The sequence below is a fragment of the Neovison vison genome, chromosome 8, assembly GCF_020171115.1.
Source record: "Neovison vison isolate M4711 chromosome 8, ASM_NN_V1, whole genome shotgun sequence".
NCBI lineage: Eukaryota > Metazoa > Chordata > Mammalia > Carnivora > Mustelidae > Neogale > Neogale vison.
In genome coordinates this window covers 80,633,612-80,650,645 of record NC_058098.1, presented here as the reverse complement: position 1 = coordinate 80,650,645, position 17,034 = coordinate 80,633,612, and the positions used below count along the sequence as shown (strand labels likewise).

At 35.1% G+C, this 17,034-nt stretch overlaps 1 protein-coding gene across 3 annotated transcripts in view; it reads left to right on the top strand.

Annotated features, from left to right (window-relative positions):
• The window catches only part of FANCL (FA complementation group L), a 91,289-nt gene that overhangs the window by 23,953 nt on the left and 50,302 nt on the right, over window positions 1–17,034 (top strand). For all 3 annotated transcript variants that reach the window (XM_044264007.1, XM_044264009.1, XM_044264008.1), the window contains exons 5-6: window positions 1,530–1,630; window positions 15,915–16,011. In XM_044264007.1, coding sequence (XP_044119942.1) covers window positions 1,530–1,630; window positions 15,915–16,011 — 198 coding nt within the window. The remainder of the gene's footprint in view (window positions 1–1,529; window positions 1,631–15,914; window positions 16,012–17,034) is intronic.

Here is a 17,034-nt window from a genome sequence, read left to right as displayed (position 1 = left end):
GCCTGTGTTCTTTCCACTGGGTATCTTGCCTCTTCTTCACAAAGACTGCTTTGACTCTCTGCCTTTGCCCTTTTTTCTGTTATGGTTCTGGAATGGGAATACCTTGTCTGACCCAAGGTGGAAGGTGGAGTTTATGAATGTCATAAACTTAAGATTAAGACGCAGTTTTTATTATCCAAATTTACCATCTGCATAGGTGGATAGCAATATTTAATATTTCTGGATTTTAAAAAATTTCAGAAAAATTGCTGAAGCTGTTTTATATATAAGTATAGGAGCTGTACTGACTTTTTTTTAAATAGGATAATCTTAATAGTAAAAATTTGTTCTGTGGACTATCAGGCAATTTACAGATAACATTAGGTATTTATTTAAAAAAGCAGTATACTCCTTGTTTTCTAAGAATTTACCTTCTAATTAAATCCATACTGTCATTTTGAGCTTTACAAACCTGCTTTCACAGTTTTTTTGTTTTTAATTCTAATGGAGATTTAGAAAGTAGTTTCAGTTAATAGTCCTGATTTTAAAATACTGTTTTGTAAAATCTATTCTTTCTAGTATTATCTCAATTTAATGGTATCCTACCCTTGTTTAAAAACAAAGTATAAGGACTAATAGAGTAAATAGATACTTAAAGGAAAAAAAATTATACCTTTTATTAGGGTTACAGTTAATAGAAACATAATTTTTATGCTTGTTTTCATCTGCTTTTATCATTTACTATATCTGACTTTTTTAATTTATCTCTTTTGATATGAACATCTGTGTAATTGCAGATACATTTATTTTTGCTTTCCAAATAAAATATTTGTCTGGGTTAGAACCTTTGAAGAAATTGGTAATATTCAGCCTCCACAATTATAGTGATGTTTGTATTGCTTCTAAACTAAAAAAGAAAAAAAAGGAAATGTTAGTTTTTTGGGGGGCGGGGTACATAAACCATCTTGACGATACCATAGGTGAGCCTAGCAGGGAAAGGAACTGTGATTCCACATAGATGGAAAAATACTTAACCTGGTCTGGAAGTAATATAGAATGTAAGCCAGTGAAAGAAAGTAGCAGGCGAGTATTTACTATGGTAATAAAGGGTTTGTGTTTGTAAGGGTGTGATTCATAACTGTGTACAAATATGTCTGTCTAAATAATGGACTTAAGAGTTCAGGCTTTTCTTAAAGGTACATTTTCTTTATATCAAAGTCCTATCCACAGGAATAGAAGAATAGTGAAGCCTTGAGGGTATTTTTCAAGTTTTGTCATACCTGATGGGCATAATAGTCTAGAAAAATACTAAAATCTGAAGTTTTTAGCTGGTATAATAATTGACATTTTCACATAATAGTCTTCAGGGCAGTCTTTTAGCTTGTTCCTGTCTTTATATGAGAAGGGGAATGATTCAGCTGGAATTTCTGTAAAAACAGTAAACACTTGAGTGATGCACAAAGGAGATTATGAAGTTGTTTTGTAATCAGATAGTAATAATTCGCTGTCTAGCAATACACAGCTGATTCAAGTTTTTTTCTTTTAAACAGGAAGTTGCTTTAAAGAATAAACAAGAGTTGTGTGCACCACCTCCGCCTCCCCAGTTCTACTCCAGCCTTATTGAAGAGATAGGAACTCTTGGTTGGGATAAGTATGTCTATTTTAAAATGTTCCAGAAAAGTCGTCTTCTTCTTCTTCTTTTTTTTTTTTTTAAACACATTTAAATTTATTTGCAGTTTTAGCAATTTATTTTGTACCTGTGTTTAGTCAAAGTGTTTCATTATAATTAGAACTTATTTAATTATAATTGATAACTGATCCTTATTGTGGGTATGAATTAAAGGGATAGCATCATTAACAAACTGATCTACAAAGTAAAATGTGAAATAAAATGTTGAAAAAACCAACATTTTTATATAGGAAGTAAGATGTTACCATATTTTTACTGAGCATAAACATGTTATTTTAGTTTTATTGAGGTATAATTGACAAACACGATTATAGTATTTTCAGCATGTACAATATGATTTGATTTACATGTACATTTGGAAGGATTCACATAAGCTCACATATTCACATATTCATCACCTCACATATTAGCTTTTTTCCTTGATGTTTTTGGGTCATTGTTCTTCTGACTGTTACAGAATGGAGACTTTTTAGGAATTTCTGATTGCCATTTTCACTGACCTCTTGCTATATGTTTTCTGCATTTTGTGTTTTTTCACTTTATCTACTTTCATCGGCCTTTATTTGAATTAATCAAGAATTAAGTTATTATACATCCTTTTATTATTTTTTTAGAACTGCCCTGGAGATTTCAGCATACATATAGCAAAATATACATTTTTACTTTTACCAGTTTTCTTACGGGAGGATCTGAAATGCAGTATATTTTTTTACCTGTTTACCTGTTGTGTTATTGTTATCATGCATTTTAATTCTATATTTAAAATTGGCAAACTGTTTTTAAAGTCAATATTTATAATATAAATTTATATTTTATATATATGATTATATGTGTAAATATATTGTTATACATTGTGTATGTATAATTTGTATGTAATTTGTATATTTCTTCCAGGTTTTTTTATGTTTTATTTTAATTTTTTTTTTTTAAGATTTTTATTTATTCATTTGAGAGCAAGAGAGACAGCACAAGCAGGGGGAGAGGGAGAGGGAGAAGCAGACTCCTTGCTAAGCTGGGAGCCCATTGTGACATGGGGCTTGTTTTCAGGACCTGGAGATGATCTGAGCCAAAGGCAGATGCTTAACGATCTGAGCTACCCAGGTGCTCCGTATTTTTGTTATTTTTTTAAAAAGGTTTTATTTACTTATTTGAGAGAGAGAGGGAAGGAGTCCGTAAGTGGGGGAGGGGCAGAGGGAGTAGGAGAAGACTCCCCACTGAGCAGAACATGATGTGGGGCTCCTGATCCCAGGACCCTGGGATCATGACCCGAGCTGAAGGCAGATTCTTTATTAACTGAGCCACCCAGGCGCCCCTCTCCCAGTGTTCGTTCTTCCTTCCTGCATTTCTACTTCTCTGTCTGGAATCTTTTTTCTTCCTCACTACAGAATTCTTTTAATATTTTTTTGAGATATAATTGACATAGTTTAGATGTACAATGTAGTGATTTGGTATATGTATATATTATGAAATCACAACAATAAGGCTAGCTAACCTCCATCATTACACATACTTACACAGTTTTTCTTGTGGTGAGAGCTTTCAAGATTTACTCTTTCAGCAACTTCTAAATATATATTACAATATTATTAATTATAGTGGCTATGCTGTACATTACATAGTGGAAGTTTGTTCCATTGACTAACTTCACTCATTTCATCTCTGCCTCTGGCAGCCACCAGTATGTTCTCTGTATCTATGAGTTCATTTGTTTTTTCCTTAGATTCAACATATAAGTCACATCATATTGTATTTGTCTTTCTTTGACTTGTTTTGCTTAGTGTAATGCTCTTAGGGTCTATCCATATTGTTGTAATAGCAGGATGTCCTTTTTTATGGCTGAATAGTAAGTATTTCATTGTATATTTGGTGAATACCCACACACACACACACACACACACACACACACACACACGCTAAAATTTCTTTCTCCATTCATCTGTTAGTGGATACTTAGGTTGTTTCCATGTCTTGGCTATGGTAAATACTGCAACAGTGAACTTGGGGTTGCAGATACCTCTTCAACATTGTGATTTTGTTTTCTTTGGGTATATACCCAGAAGTGAAATTGCTGGATCATATGGCAGTTCCATTTTTAATTTTAGAGTGTATGCATTTTTATAATTGCTGTATCTTCCTGTGGATTTTTCCTTTTATCATTAAATGTTTCTTTCCATCTCTGGTAATATTTCTTTCCTTAATGTCTACTTTGTTAGATTAGTATAACTACACTAGATTTCAGTGCTTTTTAGAATTCTCTGCCTTTTCCTGTATTATCTTATTTAAAAATATTTTTGTACTAACTTCCATAATCTAGATCCACTGGAGTCTGTTTTTAATTTTTTTTCTTGTGGTTTTCAGTCATATAGTTAGTCCTGGATCTTGGCATTTCTAGTACTCCCCCCGCACCCTGCAAATTGTCTGTCTCTCTCCCTTTTTCTCCTTTCCTCTCCCTTTACCTTGCTTCCTCCCTCTTCCTCTTCCCTAGCCTCTGGCAGCCACTGATCTTTTTACTGTCTCCACAGTTTTGGATTTTCCAGAATGTCGTTTAGTTGGACATTATGTAGCCTTTTCAGATTGGCTTCTTTTACTTAGTAATATGTATTTAAATTTCTTCTTAATCTTTTCACAGCTTATTAATTCTTTTGTTTTTAGTACTGAATATAGTTCCATTGTCTGTATAAGTTTATTTGTTCACTTGCTGAAGGGCATCTTAGTTAGCTTCTAAGTTTTGGCAGTTATGAATAAAGCTGCTATAAACATCTGTGTGCAAGTTGTGTGTGTGTGTGTGTGTGTGTGTGTGCGTGCACGTGCGTGTGTGTTTATCCACATTGATAAATACCAGGGCCTACTGCTTTTTTTCTTTTTAAGTTTTTATTTAAATTACAGTTTTGTAAGGGGCGCCTGGTGGTGCAGTTAGTTAAGGGTCTGACTTTTGGTTTCAGCTCAGCCTGTGGTCTCAGGGTCATGAGATGGAGCCCTTCGTTGAGGTCCACACTCCTGTCTCTCCCTCTTCCCCCCCTTCCCCTACTGCCCCGCCAACACATACGCGTGCTCGCTCTCTCTCTTTCAAATAAATCTTTAAAAAAATAAATTCCAGTTAGCATACAGTGTAATATTGGTTTCAGGTATACAATACAGTGATTCAGCACTGTGTGTGCTCATCACAGCAAGTACACTCCTTATACCATTACCTATTTAACCCATCGCCCCTGTCCCGCCCCTACAGTAACCACCAATTCTCTATAGTTCAGAGTCTGTTTTTTGGTTTGTCCATCTTTTTTCACCCCCTTTGCTTGTTTGTTTTGTTTCTTAAATTCCACATATGAGTGAAATCGTATGGTATTTGTCTTTCTGACTCTCTTATTTCATTTAGCCCAATACTTTCTAGCTCCATCCAGGTCATTGCGAATGGCAAGATTTCATTGTTTTTTTATGGCTGAATAATGTTGCATTGCGTGTGTGTGTGTGTGTGTGTGTGTGTATGTAGATATACGTGTATATATACACGTATATATATATCTACACGTGTATATATACACGTATATATATATCTACATATATATATATATACACACACACACACACGCAATGCAACATTATATATATATATACAATGCAACATATATATATATACCACGACTTCCTCATGGATTCATCAGTGGATGGACACTTGGGCTGTTTCCATAATTTGGCTCTTGTGGCTACTGCTGCTATAAACATTGGAGTGTGTAGTAACCCTTTGGATTAGTAGTTTTGTGTTTTGGCGAGAGACTTAGTAGTGCAGTTGCTGGATCATAGGGTAGCTCTATTTTTAACCTCTCGAGGAACCTCCATACTGTTCACCAGTGTGGCTGCACCAGCTTGCATTCTACCAACAGTGCAGGAGGGTTCCCTTTTTTGTTTCCCTGTGTTGCTGATTTTAGCCTTTCCGACAGGTGTGAGGTGGTATCTCATTTTAGTTTTGATTTGTAGTTCCCTGAAGACAAGTGATGCTGAGCATCTTTTCATGTGGGCCTACTACTTTCTAATAGTAAGAGGTAAGGGATTTTTCTTTATTTTCACAATTGAGTCAGTGGCAAATTGAGTACTCTGTAACAACAAAAATGTAAAACCTGAACTCTCATGGTTTGTGCTTAACAAGATGACTCTGACTACTCTTTCTTTAAAAAAGAAAAACCCAAACAAAACAAAAACTCTGAAAAACTGGCAAAAGGGGAGAAATGCGGAAACTAACTTAATTTCCAGATATTTTAGTTAATACACCTTTTCTCACTTTCTCTTGCTGACTGTTCTTCAGTATTTGCCCTTGTTCATTAAGGCTGAAGTGCTATGCCTAATGATCTTTTGTTGAGTGTTAGAAATTGTCTATAAAAAAGTTCAGAGGTTTTAAATGATACTTTCTTTTAAAAGGGTTTACTTTTTCCTTTGCTAAGAAATAGAGTAGGGGTAGGTTGCTATAATCCTGGTTGAGTTTGGGCTATAGATTTTTTAAGACTCAATGTACTTCTTACCGCTCTTCTCCCTTTCCTGAGTCATAACCCTCTAGAAAGTTTAGGCAAGAGCTGGGTGTGTTCATTGGTATTTCTCCCTTGGTAGATCCTAAACTCTTGTGTGTGTCTCTTCACGGGGCTAGTTTACCTCTCAGTTGGAGTCAGGGGTCCATTTTTGACAATGTTTCATCTGCCTCTTGTTTGCTTTACTTTTAGGCGTAACCCTTCCAGGGTTCCCACTGAGGGCTTGGGGGTGCTCACTGGGGCTTTTCCTCATGTAGGTTCTAAATTTTAATTAATTTCTCCTCAGTGTTACGGGATTTCTAAATACTCCCTTTCCCCTTGGTTTTCACTGGCTTTCCGCTTAGTTTTTTTTTCTTCTTTTTTTTATCCTCATCACTTGCAGTTCAAGGATTTATCAAAAGTTTTGATGGAAGAGTGCTGAAAGTTTAGGGAAAGTTCCCAGGCCCTACCTTTCCAGTAGATTCTGGCTCTTTAAAAGTCCGTTATTTTTATCTCTAACCTCAAGAGAGTTCCAGAAATGCTGCAGTGTGGTTTTTTTGTTTGTTTTGGTTTGCTTCTTAATAGCATCTTTCTGTTTGTGCCCTTTGCCCAAATTCTTCTTCTCTAGCCCTGTGTGCAGAATTGGTAAATAAGCTGAGGGAAAAATGGCTGCAGTGTTGGCTTACCTCTCCTCTGTTCCCCCTTTTCAGGACCTTGGTTTTTTAGGTCTTGGTTGCCTTAGCAATTCTATGATGTCTCCAACCTTTTTTTTTTTTTTTTTTCCCCCTATTGCATCAGGCTACTCTGATGATTCTCAGTGAAAGTGTAGGTCTGTAGCAGGATACTCCATTTTAGCCAGGTATTGTTGTTACATATAACTTAAAATATACTGTTGTGGTGATCTTAAGACGGGTTAATGCTATTCATGTGATTAGGCATTATTTGGTAAGGTGCCATTCCTGAATAGGATTTGGGAAAAATGGAACTTTTTTTTTTTTAAAAGATGGAACTTTTAAATAAAATTTAGCATAACCAGGAGAGAGGAGACAAAAGACAAGTAATGAATTGAGATGAACTAATAGCAGTTTGGCTGGAAGTATGAAGATTTGTCTTGAGGCATTGACATCGTGGACCTGGTCATTCTTTGGATTTAAGGTGTTATAGAAAAATCAGGTTGACTTACTTTCAGATGCTTAAACGTTAAGATCTTAGTGTTTAGAGGATACTTAGGCATGTAGGAAGGACTTGGGAAGGGGAAACCCTTTTCAAAGTTGTGACATGTTTGGAAGAACTCTAGTAATGAACTAGTTGAAGCACTGAGAATGCAAATATGAGATTTGTGAATCATTCATTTTTTTCTTCTCACCTGACTATTGAATGCCTGTATGTAAGACCGTGGATAACCATAGGCAAGACTTTATTAAAGATTCCTCAAGGAACTTATGTCTAGTGGGAGAGTCAGAATTTAAGTAGATGATCGCAGTAGTATTTAATTCTAACTGTGATAAGTACTACAGAATATAATTATAGGGATTCTTGAGAGCCATTAACAAGGTATAAGAGAAATAGTGGAAGTATTAAAATATCTTATGGAATAAGTGTTTTTTAGGGACAAAAAGAAAGTATTGAGTTTTGCTTTGCATTATATCTATTGTTCTGATGTGGGATAAAAAGGAACAGATGTCTAGCTTGGATAATAGATGAAGCCAAAAGGAAGGTTATGAATGCCTCTATCATAGCACTGATCACAATATGAATGCTTGTCTCTTCCTTAGACTAAAATTATTTTATACAGGGACTTACATTTTTGAAGTTTCTGTCCTGTGCCACTGACTGCTATAGCCACTTTATATAATGCCTAGTTAATTCTCTGAATAAATTTCAAGATACATATTTTTATGTTCAGCTTTATATATAAAATGTGTATGTAGCCAAGACTGGCTGCATAACAGTCCTTTGGCATTCTATGTGAATGGTGCTGCCTTGGATTGTGCTACGGAGTAGCTCTGGTAAGGATCCTTCACTAAAGTGCCCTCATATACTTGGAGATAGGTTTTATTAGTCTCACCCTCAGTATGTGCCTGTCTCATCATGGATGAAATTGGCCACATGCAAAATTAACCCATCCTGAGAGATAGTTATGAAATCTGTTGTTTAGATTTGTGAGAGATCAAAGTTTAATTATAGTGACTAGTGTGCGTGATTGAATTAGAATATAGCTGCTGTTACCAAATCACTTGTTTCACAGTCTTTACAGATGAAGAATGTGTTCGCAAAAGAGAAATTGCTTGCGTGGATTGTCAGAAGCCAGATAGTAAGATTTTGTCAGTATTTATTCAGTGCTTTCTGAAGTAAGAAAATCTATCAATTTTATTTTTGTGTTTTAATTCTTGAATCAGGTCTGGCAATGTTGGCATAGGGTTTCAGACCATCAGAGCCAACACTGAGACTTGAATTGTGCTATCCACATACTAGAATTGCTACCTTTTGAGGCCTTGCCTAGATAGCTGGCTAGCTTCTTAATTTAAAATATCTCTTAAAATGACACAGACAGTAATTTGTATGACAAATTGATTTGAATGGATTGTCAGAATCTTAATGATTTGTAGACAATGTCAGTATGTCTTTGTTTTTCTTACACTCTAATATTCTTGTAGATTTGTTAGTATAATGGTAAAATCTGATAATGAAAGAAAAATATATATTTTTTTAAGGTAATGAAGACTTTGCTGTGTTTTTGAATTACATAACTGACATATCCAATCAATTCTATATGATGAGGCTTTATAAAAAATTAGGAAAAAGTAGAAATATTTAGAATATGATTGAAATCTTTTTTTCTTTTATTCACATACATTTTTTTATGGAAATGGTATTGAGAATTAGTAACTGACCTTAAGTTTGATTGCTATTGTAATTTCTGTACTTGTTTTCAACTTGTATAAAAACACACTAAAAACAGCTAGTTGTCTGAAGTGTAAAAAGATGATGGTAAGTCAGTGATTTTGGGTGTTACACAATTCACAAAGGTAAGTGATGCAAAAAGCTGTCTTGATAGGTTTCTGTTCACTTCTGCTTGTGTTGTTTTGCAGAAGGGCTCATTAAAAGGATAAGAATTAGAGTCCTTGGGGTTTAACAGGATTTTCTGTTCAGAAACATTAGGATGTTAAGGATATCAAGAATGTCCTGGTGTTGAAAGCACTAAATACTTTTTGTTATAAGTAGGTTGATCTACATTCCACTTTACCTAGGATAATCCTAGTTTATGCCTTTTATCCTGGCCTCTTGCAGTCTCAGAAGTGTCTTTTTGGAAGAAATATGTAGTCATCTTAGAAGATACTTAATGTTTGTTTTAGTAATCACATGGCCCTAGGTAATTCAGAGATTAAATAGTTCTAACAGGGCAAGTGTGATCTGATGGTTTTATTCATTTTTTAAGACAGCACATATATCAATTAGAGTGAGTAGAATTCAACTATTTGGCCTTTTAAATTTGTCTAGGGAAAGAGCTAAGTTTTATTAAATTTGTTGTGCTGTTGAAAGATTGTAAATACATATTAAGTTGAATTTTTAATTAAGTATCTTATTTTGGTAATGAACTTACTAATCCATTGATATTTTCTATAACTCCCAGTGCATTTCAAAGAACTGTATACTGTATTGAGAGAAATGGAGATACTTGTTAGGAGGAAATTAATTCCAGTAACTGGACAAGAGCTTTAATTCTGGCTTATCAGCTATGTGTCATTGGGCGAGTAATGTAACCTCTCTGAGCCACGTTTTATTTTTCAAATGAAACTAATAATACTTAATAATAAGGGTTAAAAAGAAACGTGTTATTTGATTCAAAGAATGCCATGTATAAAATAGGTATAAAGTTGAGCTACTAGTTCACCTAAAAATGTCAGACTATATATGAGTTTTATAGCTCTTAATTAGTGTTATGATTTCATTATAACCAGTAATGATAATTTTCATTGCATATTGCATAAGAACATAGATGTTAATGAGTATGATTTTCATCCTAAATTATCTTTATCATAGAGTGCTTTTTTCTCATATATATTCAAATCACTGAAAAAGTGGAGATTATCTAATAATGAAAAAATTGTTTTTCTAAATTGGTAATATGTTTATAGTATGTAATTTAAACAGTTTGCATTCAGTTGTTTGAAACTTGCATATGAAATCAAATATTGAACCAGTCTGATAGTAACTTCTCCATGGTCATGTAATGCATAGAGCATTGATGCAATGTATAGTTTAAAACTTTAATATTCCTTAGAAAAAAGTTGATTTGACTGGGAAGCAAAAACTTGAAAAGGAACAGTGTGACAGTTTTGAGAAAGTCCTTTTGAAGATTCATTTATTTGAGAGAGAGTTCACCTGCTTGTGCATGCATATGCAAGTGGGGAGTGGGGCTGAGAGAGAGGGCGGAGAGAATCTTAAGCAGACTCTGAGACCTTGGTGGGGCTCAGTCTCAAGACTCCTGAGATCATGACCTGAACTGAAACCAAGAGTTGGACACTAAACCAACTGAGCCACCCGGGCACCCTTAGGAAGATGAAGTCCTTTGGGGCTGCAGATGATTTAGGAAGATTCTTCCTAAAGGAGGTGGATATTGGGATAAGCTTGGAAGGAATGTAGAGAGCCTTAAAAGGCAGTGGTGGAAGTAAGTTTGTAGTGATGGAAATGTGCAGTTCATCTTTGGACTTTGTAGTAGATCAGTTGCTCACAGAAGAGGATAGAAACCAGGGCCAGACTGAAAGGTCTTTCCTACTAGACTAAGGATTCTGTATATGCAAATGATGGGGACTCACTGATTATTTTTGAGCAAGGGGTTGATAGGATTTTATAAAAGTATCTAGGAAGATTGGGGCACCTGGGTGGCTCAGTCGGTTAAGTACCTGACTCTTGGTTTTTGCTCAGTTGTGATCTCAGGGTCTTGAGCTCAAGCCCCACATTGGGCTCCCCGCTCAGCAGGGAGTCTGGGACTATCCCTTTCCCTCTGCCCCTCCTTCTCATGCTCTCTCTCTCTCTATAAAATACATAAATCTTAAAAAAAAAAAGTATTTAGGACGATTAATTTAGTCATGAGAGGCAGAATAGATTGATGTACAGAAGATACAAGAAGTAAAGACACCAATTAGGGAGATTGTTTTTTGAAGTAGTTAATGCTTAAACCTGAGGGTGATAATGAAGATGAAATTGATGCTTTATTAAAAGATGAAGATCTTTAGTCTGCCTTTTTTTTTTTTTTAAAGATTTTATTTATTTATTTGACAGAGAGAAATCACAAGTAGATGGAGAGGCAGGCAGAGAGAGAGGGAAGCAGGCTCCCTACTGAGCAGAGAGCCCGATGCGGGACTCGATCCCAGGACCCTGAGATCATGACCTGAGCCGAAGGCAGCGGCTTAACCCACTGAGCCACCCAGGCGCCTGCCTTTTGATGTTATTGCTACATCTATGCCTCTAGGTATTTAAAGAAAAACTATGTAACCTAAGCTTTTAGTGAAAGTAAATACTGTATTTCAAGAAAAACAAAGCAAATTTGTTTTGCCTGTCTGTACTGATACCATTCAGCTTTTAACAGGAACAGTGGAAACCTCTATGTATCTTAAGTATTAGTATCCTTATTCAAAGGTTTTAAAAATTTTAACTCAAGTGTAGTGCCATTTTATTATAAGCAGTAACTTATAAAGAAATGCAGCAAGTGATAAATACAAAGTTAAGTGCCAAAAATATATATTCTTTAGATTTTATATATGTGTTTTTCTATTTCCTTAGTCAATTTTAGAATATGCCTATTTAAGTAATAACACCAAAACTAATAAATACAAATTTTAAATGTGATTTCATAACTTTTCAAAAATTGAGCTTTTCACTGATTTTCCTAAATTTATTACTTGCATGAACTTATATCTTATTTAAATGAATGAAACTGTTTACTCCATATTGTCTAAATTGAGAGACCCAACTTTATAATAAAGCAGAGCATTTGAAATAGACTTTTTTCAGAAAAATTGATTTTGATATTACTTGTAAGATTTTATCACTTTCCCCCCTTCCTTTAATAATCTCTTCCATAGACCAAACACTAAGATACTCTTTCCTGTTGTGGATAGAAATACATTGTATTAGTAAGGATACAAGCTGAGCTGCCATTAACAAAGAGAACCCTAAATTCTCAGTGTTCCAAACAAGGTTAGAATTTTATTCATCTCTCTCATTTAACAGTTGAGAGGTAGGCAGATGGTCAGGAATGAGTTGGCAGCTCTGTTCCACAGGGTCATCTAAGAATCCATGTTTATTTTGTTTCTCAATCATCCAGTCTGGCTGCATTGTTAAGTACATAGGTCTTAGCCATATGTGGCTATTGACATTGACATTTATATTTAAATTACATTAACAATTCAGGGTCTATACCAGCTGTATTTTAAGTTCTTCATATCCACACATGGCTGTGGTTACTATTTTGGACAGTGCAGAGAGAGACCACCTCCATCACTGCAGAAGGTTCTGTTGGTCGGAGCTGCTCTGAGTGTTGTGCTTGTCTGCATGGTCTTTGCTGGCTCTCATTGGCCCAAGTTTTAGTCTGTAGTAGGGAAGATGAGAGGGGTGTGGGGAGAAGGCACAGTTCTGTTATAAATGGATAAGAGATGCACACATCCCTGCCGCTTACAGTTCTTTGACCAAGATTTATTGATATGCTGACACCCAAGGGCAGCTGGAAGGGTTGTTAGCTGAGTGGAATGTACCCTGCTAAAATTTGGCTTAGTTAGGGATGCTGTGGAGGCAGGGATCCTGTTACCAAAAGGAAGGAGGTGAGAAGAGATAGCACTGGACATTTTGCAATCTAGGTCAGGTGTACCAAAGTGTCAATAATTACAGTAAGGTTTCTTCCTGTCCCTCATACAAAGTAGACAGGGAGTCAGCATGAGTAAAATGTTTAATTTTAAATGACTGTGCTGAGATTAACTCATAATTATACATTTTTTGCTGCCTTATTTGAATTAATTCTTAAAAGTTCAAGCTTAACATTATGATCATTTTGACTGCAAGGCCATATTTGGAGCAGGACAGTGTTTATCTCTAAGGTATTATTTCTGTCTTAAATATTGTGGGAGGGGCCCCTGGGTGGCTCAGTGGGTTGGGCCGCTGCCTTCGGCTCGGGTCATGATCTCAGGGTCCTGGGATTGAGTCCCGCATCGGGCTCTCTGCTCGGCGGGGAGCCTTCTTCCTCCTCTCTCTCTTTGCCTGCCTCTCTGCCTACTTGTGATCTCTCTCTGTCAAATAAATAAATAAAATCTTAAAAAAAATATTGTGGGAAGTTCATTTTTTTGTATGATTGTGTAAAGACTAGAGCTTTTGTTTATTTCTATCTTATAGGTGTTCAATAATGATTTCTAGTATATTGATGCTGAGCAGAAATGTGAAGCATGAGAAGTACTAGGTGGTGACTTAGTTGTTCCTTCTCTTGTCATCCATTCTTGCTTTCTGTGTGCATATTTATCTGACTCTTTTAGACAGACACTCTGAAATGTTCATGTGTACAACTTCGATATTTCTAAATAATACGGCTTTTTCAGTGTAACTTACCAGTCTTAGAAATACTGTACTGATTACTATAATAAAAATGGATTCGGCTCGTATACCACCTTTTCTCTCCCTTCTTCACTATTATTCTTCTATTCACCTTAAAATTTCTTAAACTTCCTTCATGTTCCTTCAATTAAAGATGTTATGTCTTCCTCTAAAATTAGCAATTACAAATTTTAGTGTTCCTTATCTTCCTTCCTCATATCTTTTCCCTTCTACCTCTCAATTTTTGTCATCTCTACTTTTTAAATTGCTGTGGTCAAATATATTTACATTAATTTCTGTAGCTATAATTAAGTCTTTTAGCTTTTGTCTGTTGCTGGATTCTAAAAATTGTGATTAGTAAGCAGTTACATTTTTAATGACTACATAAATACTTTTCACTGAAAAGCTAATGGTAGAGCAATTGCACTTTCATCATAGCTTTATTGTTTATAACTTAGTTTAAAATTTCTTCATCCCTTTTGGTTTCTTGTATTTTTTATATTAATTTTGTCTTATATATAAGTCCTACCCTCTAGTCTATATATTCTACAGATTTTTTTGTCCACTATATTCCTCCAGGAGTCTTCTTTCTTTTTCTTCTAATCTGTTTTGTTGGGACACTGGAGTGGCTCAATCGTTAAGTGTCTGCCTTCTGCTCAGGTCATGATCCCAGGGTCCTGGGATTGAGCCCTGCATCAGGTTCTCTGCTCAGCAGGAGGCCTGCTTCCTTACCCCCCACCCTCACCCCCGACCCTCACCCCCCAGCTGCCTCTCTGCCTACTTGTGATCTCTGTCTGTCAAATAAAGAAAACCTTTAAAGTCTTAATGTTCTAAATTTTTGGGAGGAGAGGGATTTGAGATGTTTACAGATAGAGCTGTAGGAAAATGATATCTATCTATCTATATATATATATATGAATGAAGCCATTGATATTTTAATGTAAATATTTTTTTCTAGAATAATTTTACTTTTTATTTTCCAGGACTCTAGACTATTCATAGTTTCTGATACAAATTTCTTCTGTTGATAAAGATTGTTTTGTTTTGCTTTTGATTTTACTACTGAAGATACATATCTTCTTCAGATTCAGATCTGTTTTTCATTACAAGCAGTGTTCACAGCTATTGCCCCCCATTTCTTGAAATTGACCCATTTTAACCATTATATCTGGCCAGTGACTAAGTGGCATATAGTGATGTTAAAAGAAATGTTTCCTAGGTTAGGAGGCTAATGTTAGTTCTGAACTCTAATGGGTCTCACCATTACTCTGGGTGATAAGTTGTGCAATACTCTTAGGCTACTTTTTATCTTTACAAGAGAATAGTATTGTAAAAATGTCAAAAAAAATCCACATGCCCAGTTTGCTAGTAAATATACTGCTAAATTTGAACCTTTTTGGCAGTAGCTTATGCTACTCAAGGGACCGTATTTTTACAGATTGATATATTTCAAAGGGTATTGGTTTCCGTTGTAGAAAATTCATACATTTAGAGCAACTTAAAGCCAAAAACAATTGTGCTGTGCTATAGGTTTAAAATTATTAGTCATTTTGAATACGTGTCCAGGTTAAATGTCAGAAGCTATATATTGCATGGAAAGAAAATTTATTGTTAGCAGATTAGACTGTACCTGTGCTTATATAACATTTTCCTTAGAGGATCAATTGAGTATATGAACTAATATCAGCCAGATTTTTGTACACTAACATTATTGATAATAAAGGAGAAGTTCATTGAAGGGAAAAACAAATAAAGGAAGCATAAAAGTCTCCTACTGTATGAAACTACAGAAATGGATCAAAGAGTTTGACAGGAAGTTTAATGTGTACATAAGCAGAGGCTGACAGCAACATGCTGTGTGTGCCAAAGGTTCCAGTGATGGAAAACCGAAACATAGTGCTCACTGACCACAGCATGAGCCTTGACACACATTGTAAATAATCCAGAGATCTATGACTGCATTAAGCACCAGGCTGGTGTATTAACGGCAGTAAATCTATAGCTGCATAAAGGGCTGGCATGCAGAAATTCCTCTGATTAATTTTTGTAATGGATTCATAGGAATACAGCAAATATTTTCATTTTGAATCCTACCATCCTCCAACTTCCCCTCCCCCCATCTTTGCCCTCCCTAGTATGATCATTTTTTATTTCCTTCTGTTCACCAGACTTGTATATGTGGATACTTGTCTCAGTACCATCAAGTTAAAAGCTGAAGATGCTTCTGGTAGAAAGCATCTAATTACTCTCAAGTTGAAGGCAAAGGTATGTGCTTCATTAAACTGTTATTATAGTCAGGAAATACTCTGTGAAATGAACTCTGAATGTTTTCAATGTAGGAAGTGCTAATGGCTTCTGAAAAGGTATTTGGTACTTTAAAAAATTTATTTTGGAAAGCTCAAAAAATTTACCCACTAGGTTTCCAAAAGCCTAGACATGATTTTGTGTCGCTCTTTTATTACAGACTTGCTCAAAATATAGACTTCATAGTGAAGAAATACTAGAAATAAGATTGGGCAGGCTCAGAGGACCTTGATGTCCTTTTTGTAACATTGTACAAAGAAAAAATTTGAAAGTTTCCACTATCCCAAGTAAAGTTTCACTGAAGTCTTGTTTTCAACTTTTACTATGAATTACACTCTCCAAACACATCCATATGTATACCTTTTTATTCTTTGTTTTGGCTAAAATTTTAATTCTGTATTTTAAGAACTTGCAAAGGTTATGCCTCCATTTATAGACTCTTTACAGGCTAGTGATCTATAATTACTAATTCTGTTGGCACAAAACATAGCTGTCTTTATGTCTTTGTTTTAGTTCTAGGTTATGAATTTTGAAAAATAAGTAGAGTAAGCAAGTTCAGCATATTAATCATTTATTTAGTAATCACTAGGGACACATTAGAATTTGAGAAAACCTGGACATTTAACTTTTTTTATTGTTCCCAGGAATCATCAATCAACTCTGGTTCAGAAGATTGTAGTATGAAAAGATCAATTGTGTTTGTCCGTTTTAAAAATGTGTCTGGCATTTAAGCTTTCCATGAGAGAAAATTAATACATAAAGCTGGGTGACACAGAGAAGTTGGTATCTTAGAGTGCCTCTTTATCAGGCAATTTGAGAAATGACTCATTCTCTCTTTTAATCACACACAGAATATTCAGGTATAATTTTAAGATTCATGTGTGATAAGTATTGAAAATATTAGTGGGATAGAAATTTATTTGTGAAAGAAGTCACATGGATATTTTTGTCAAAATGAATAAAAAATTATTTTTTAATTTTTAA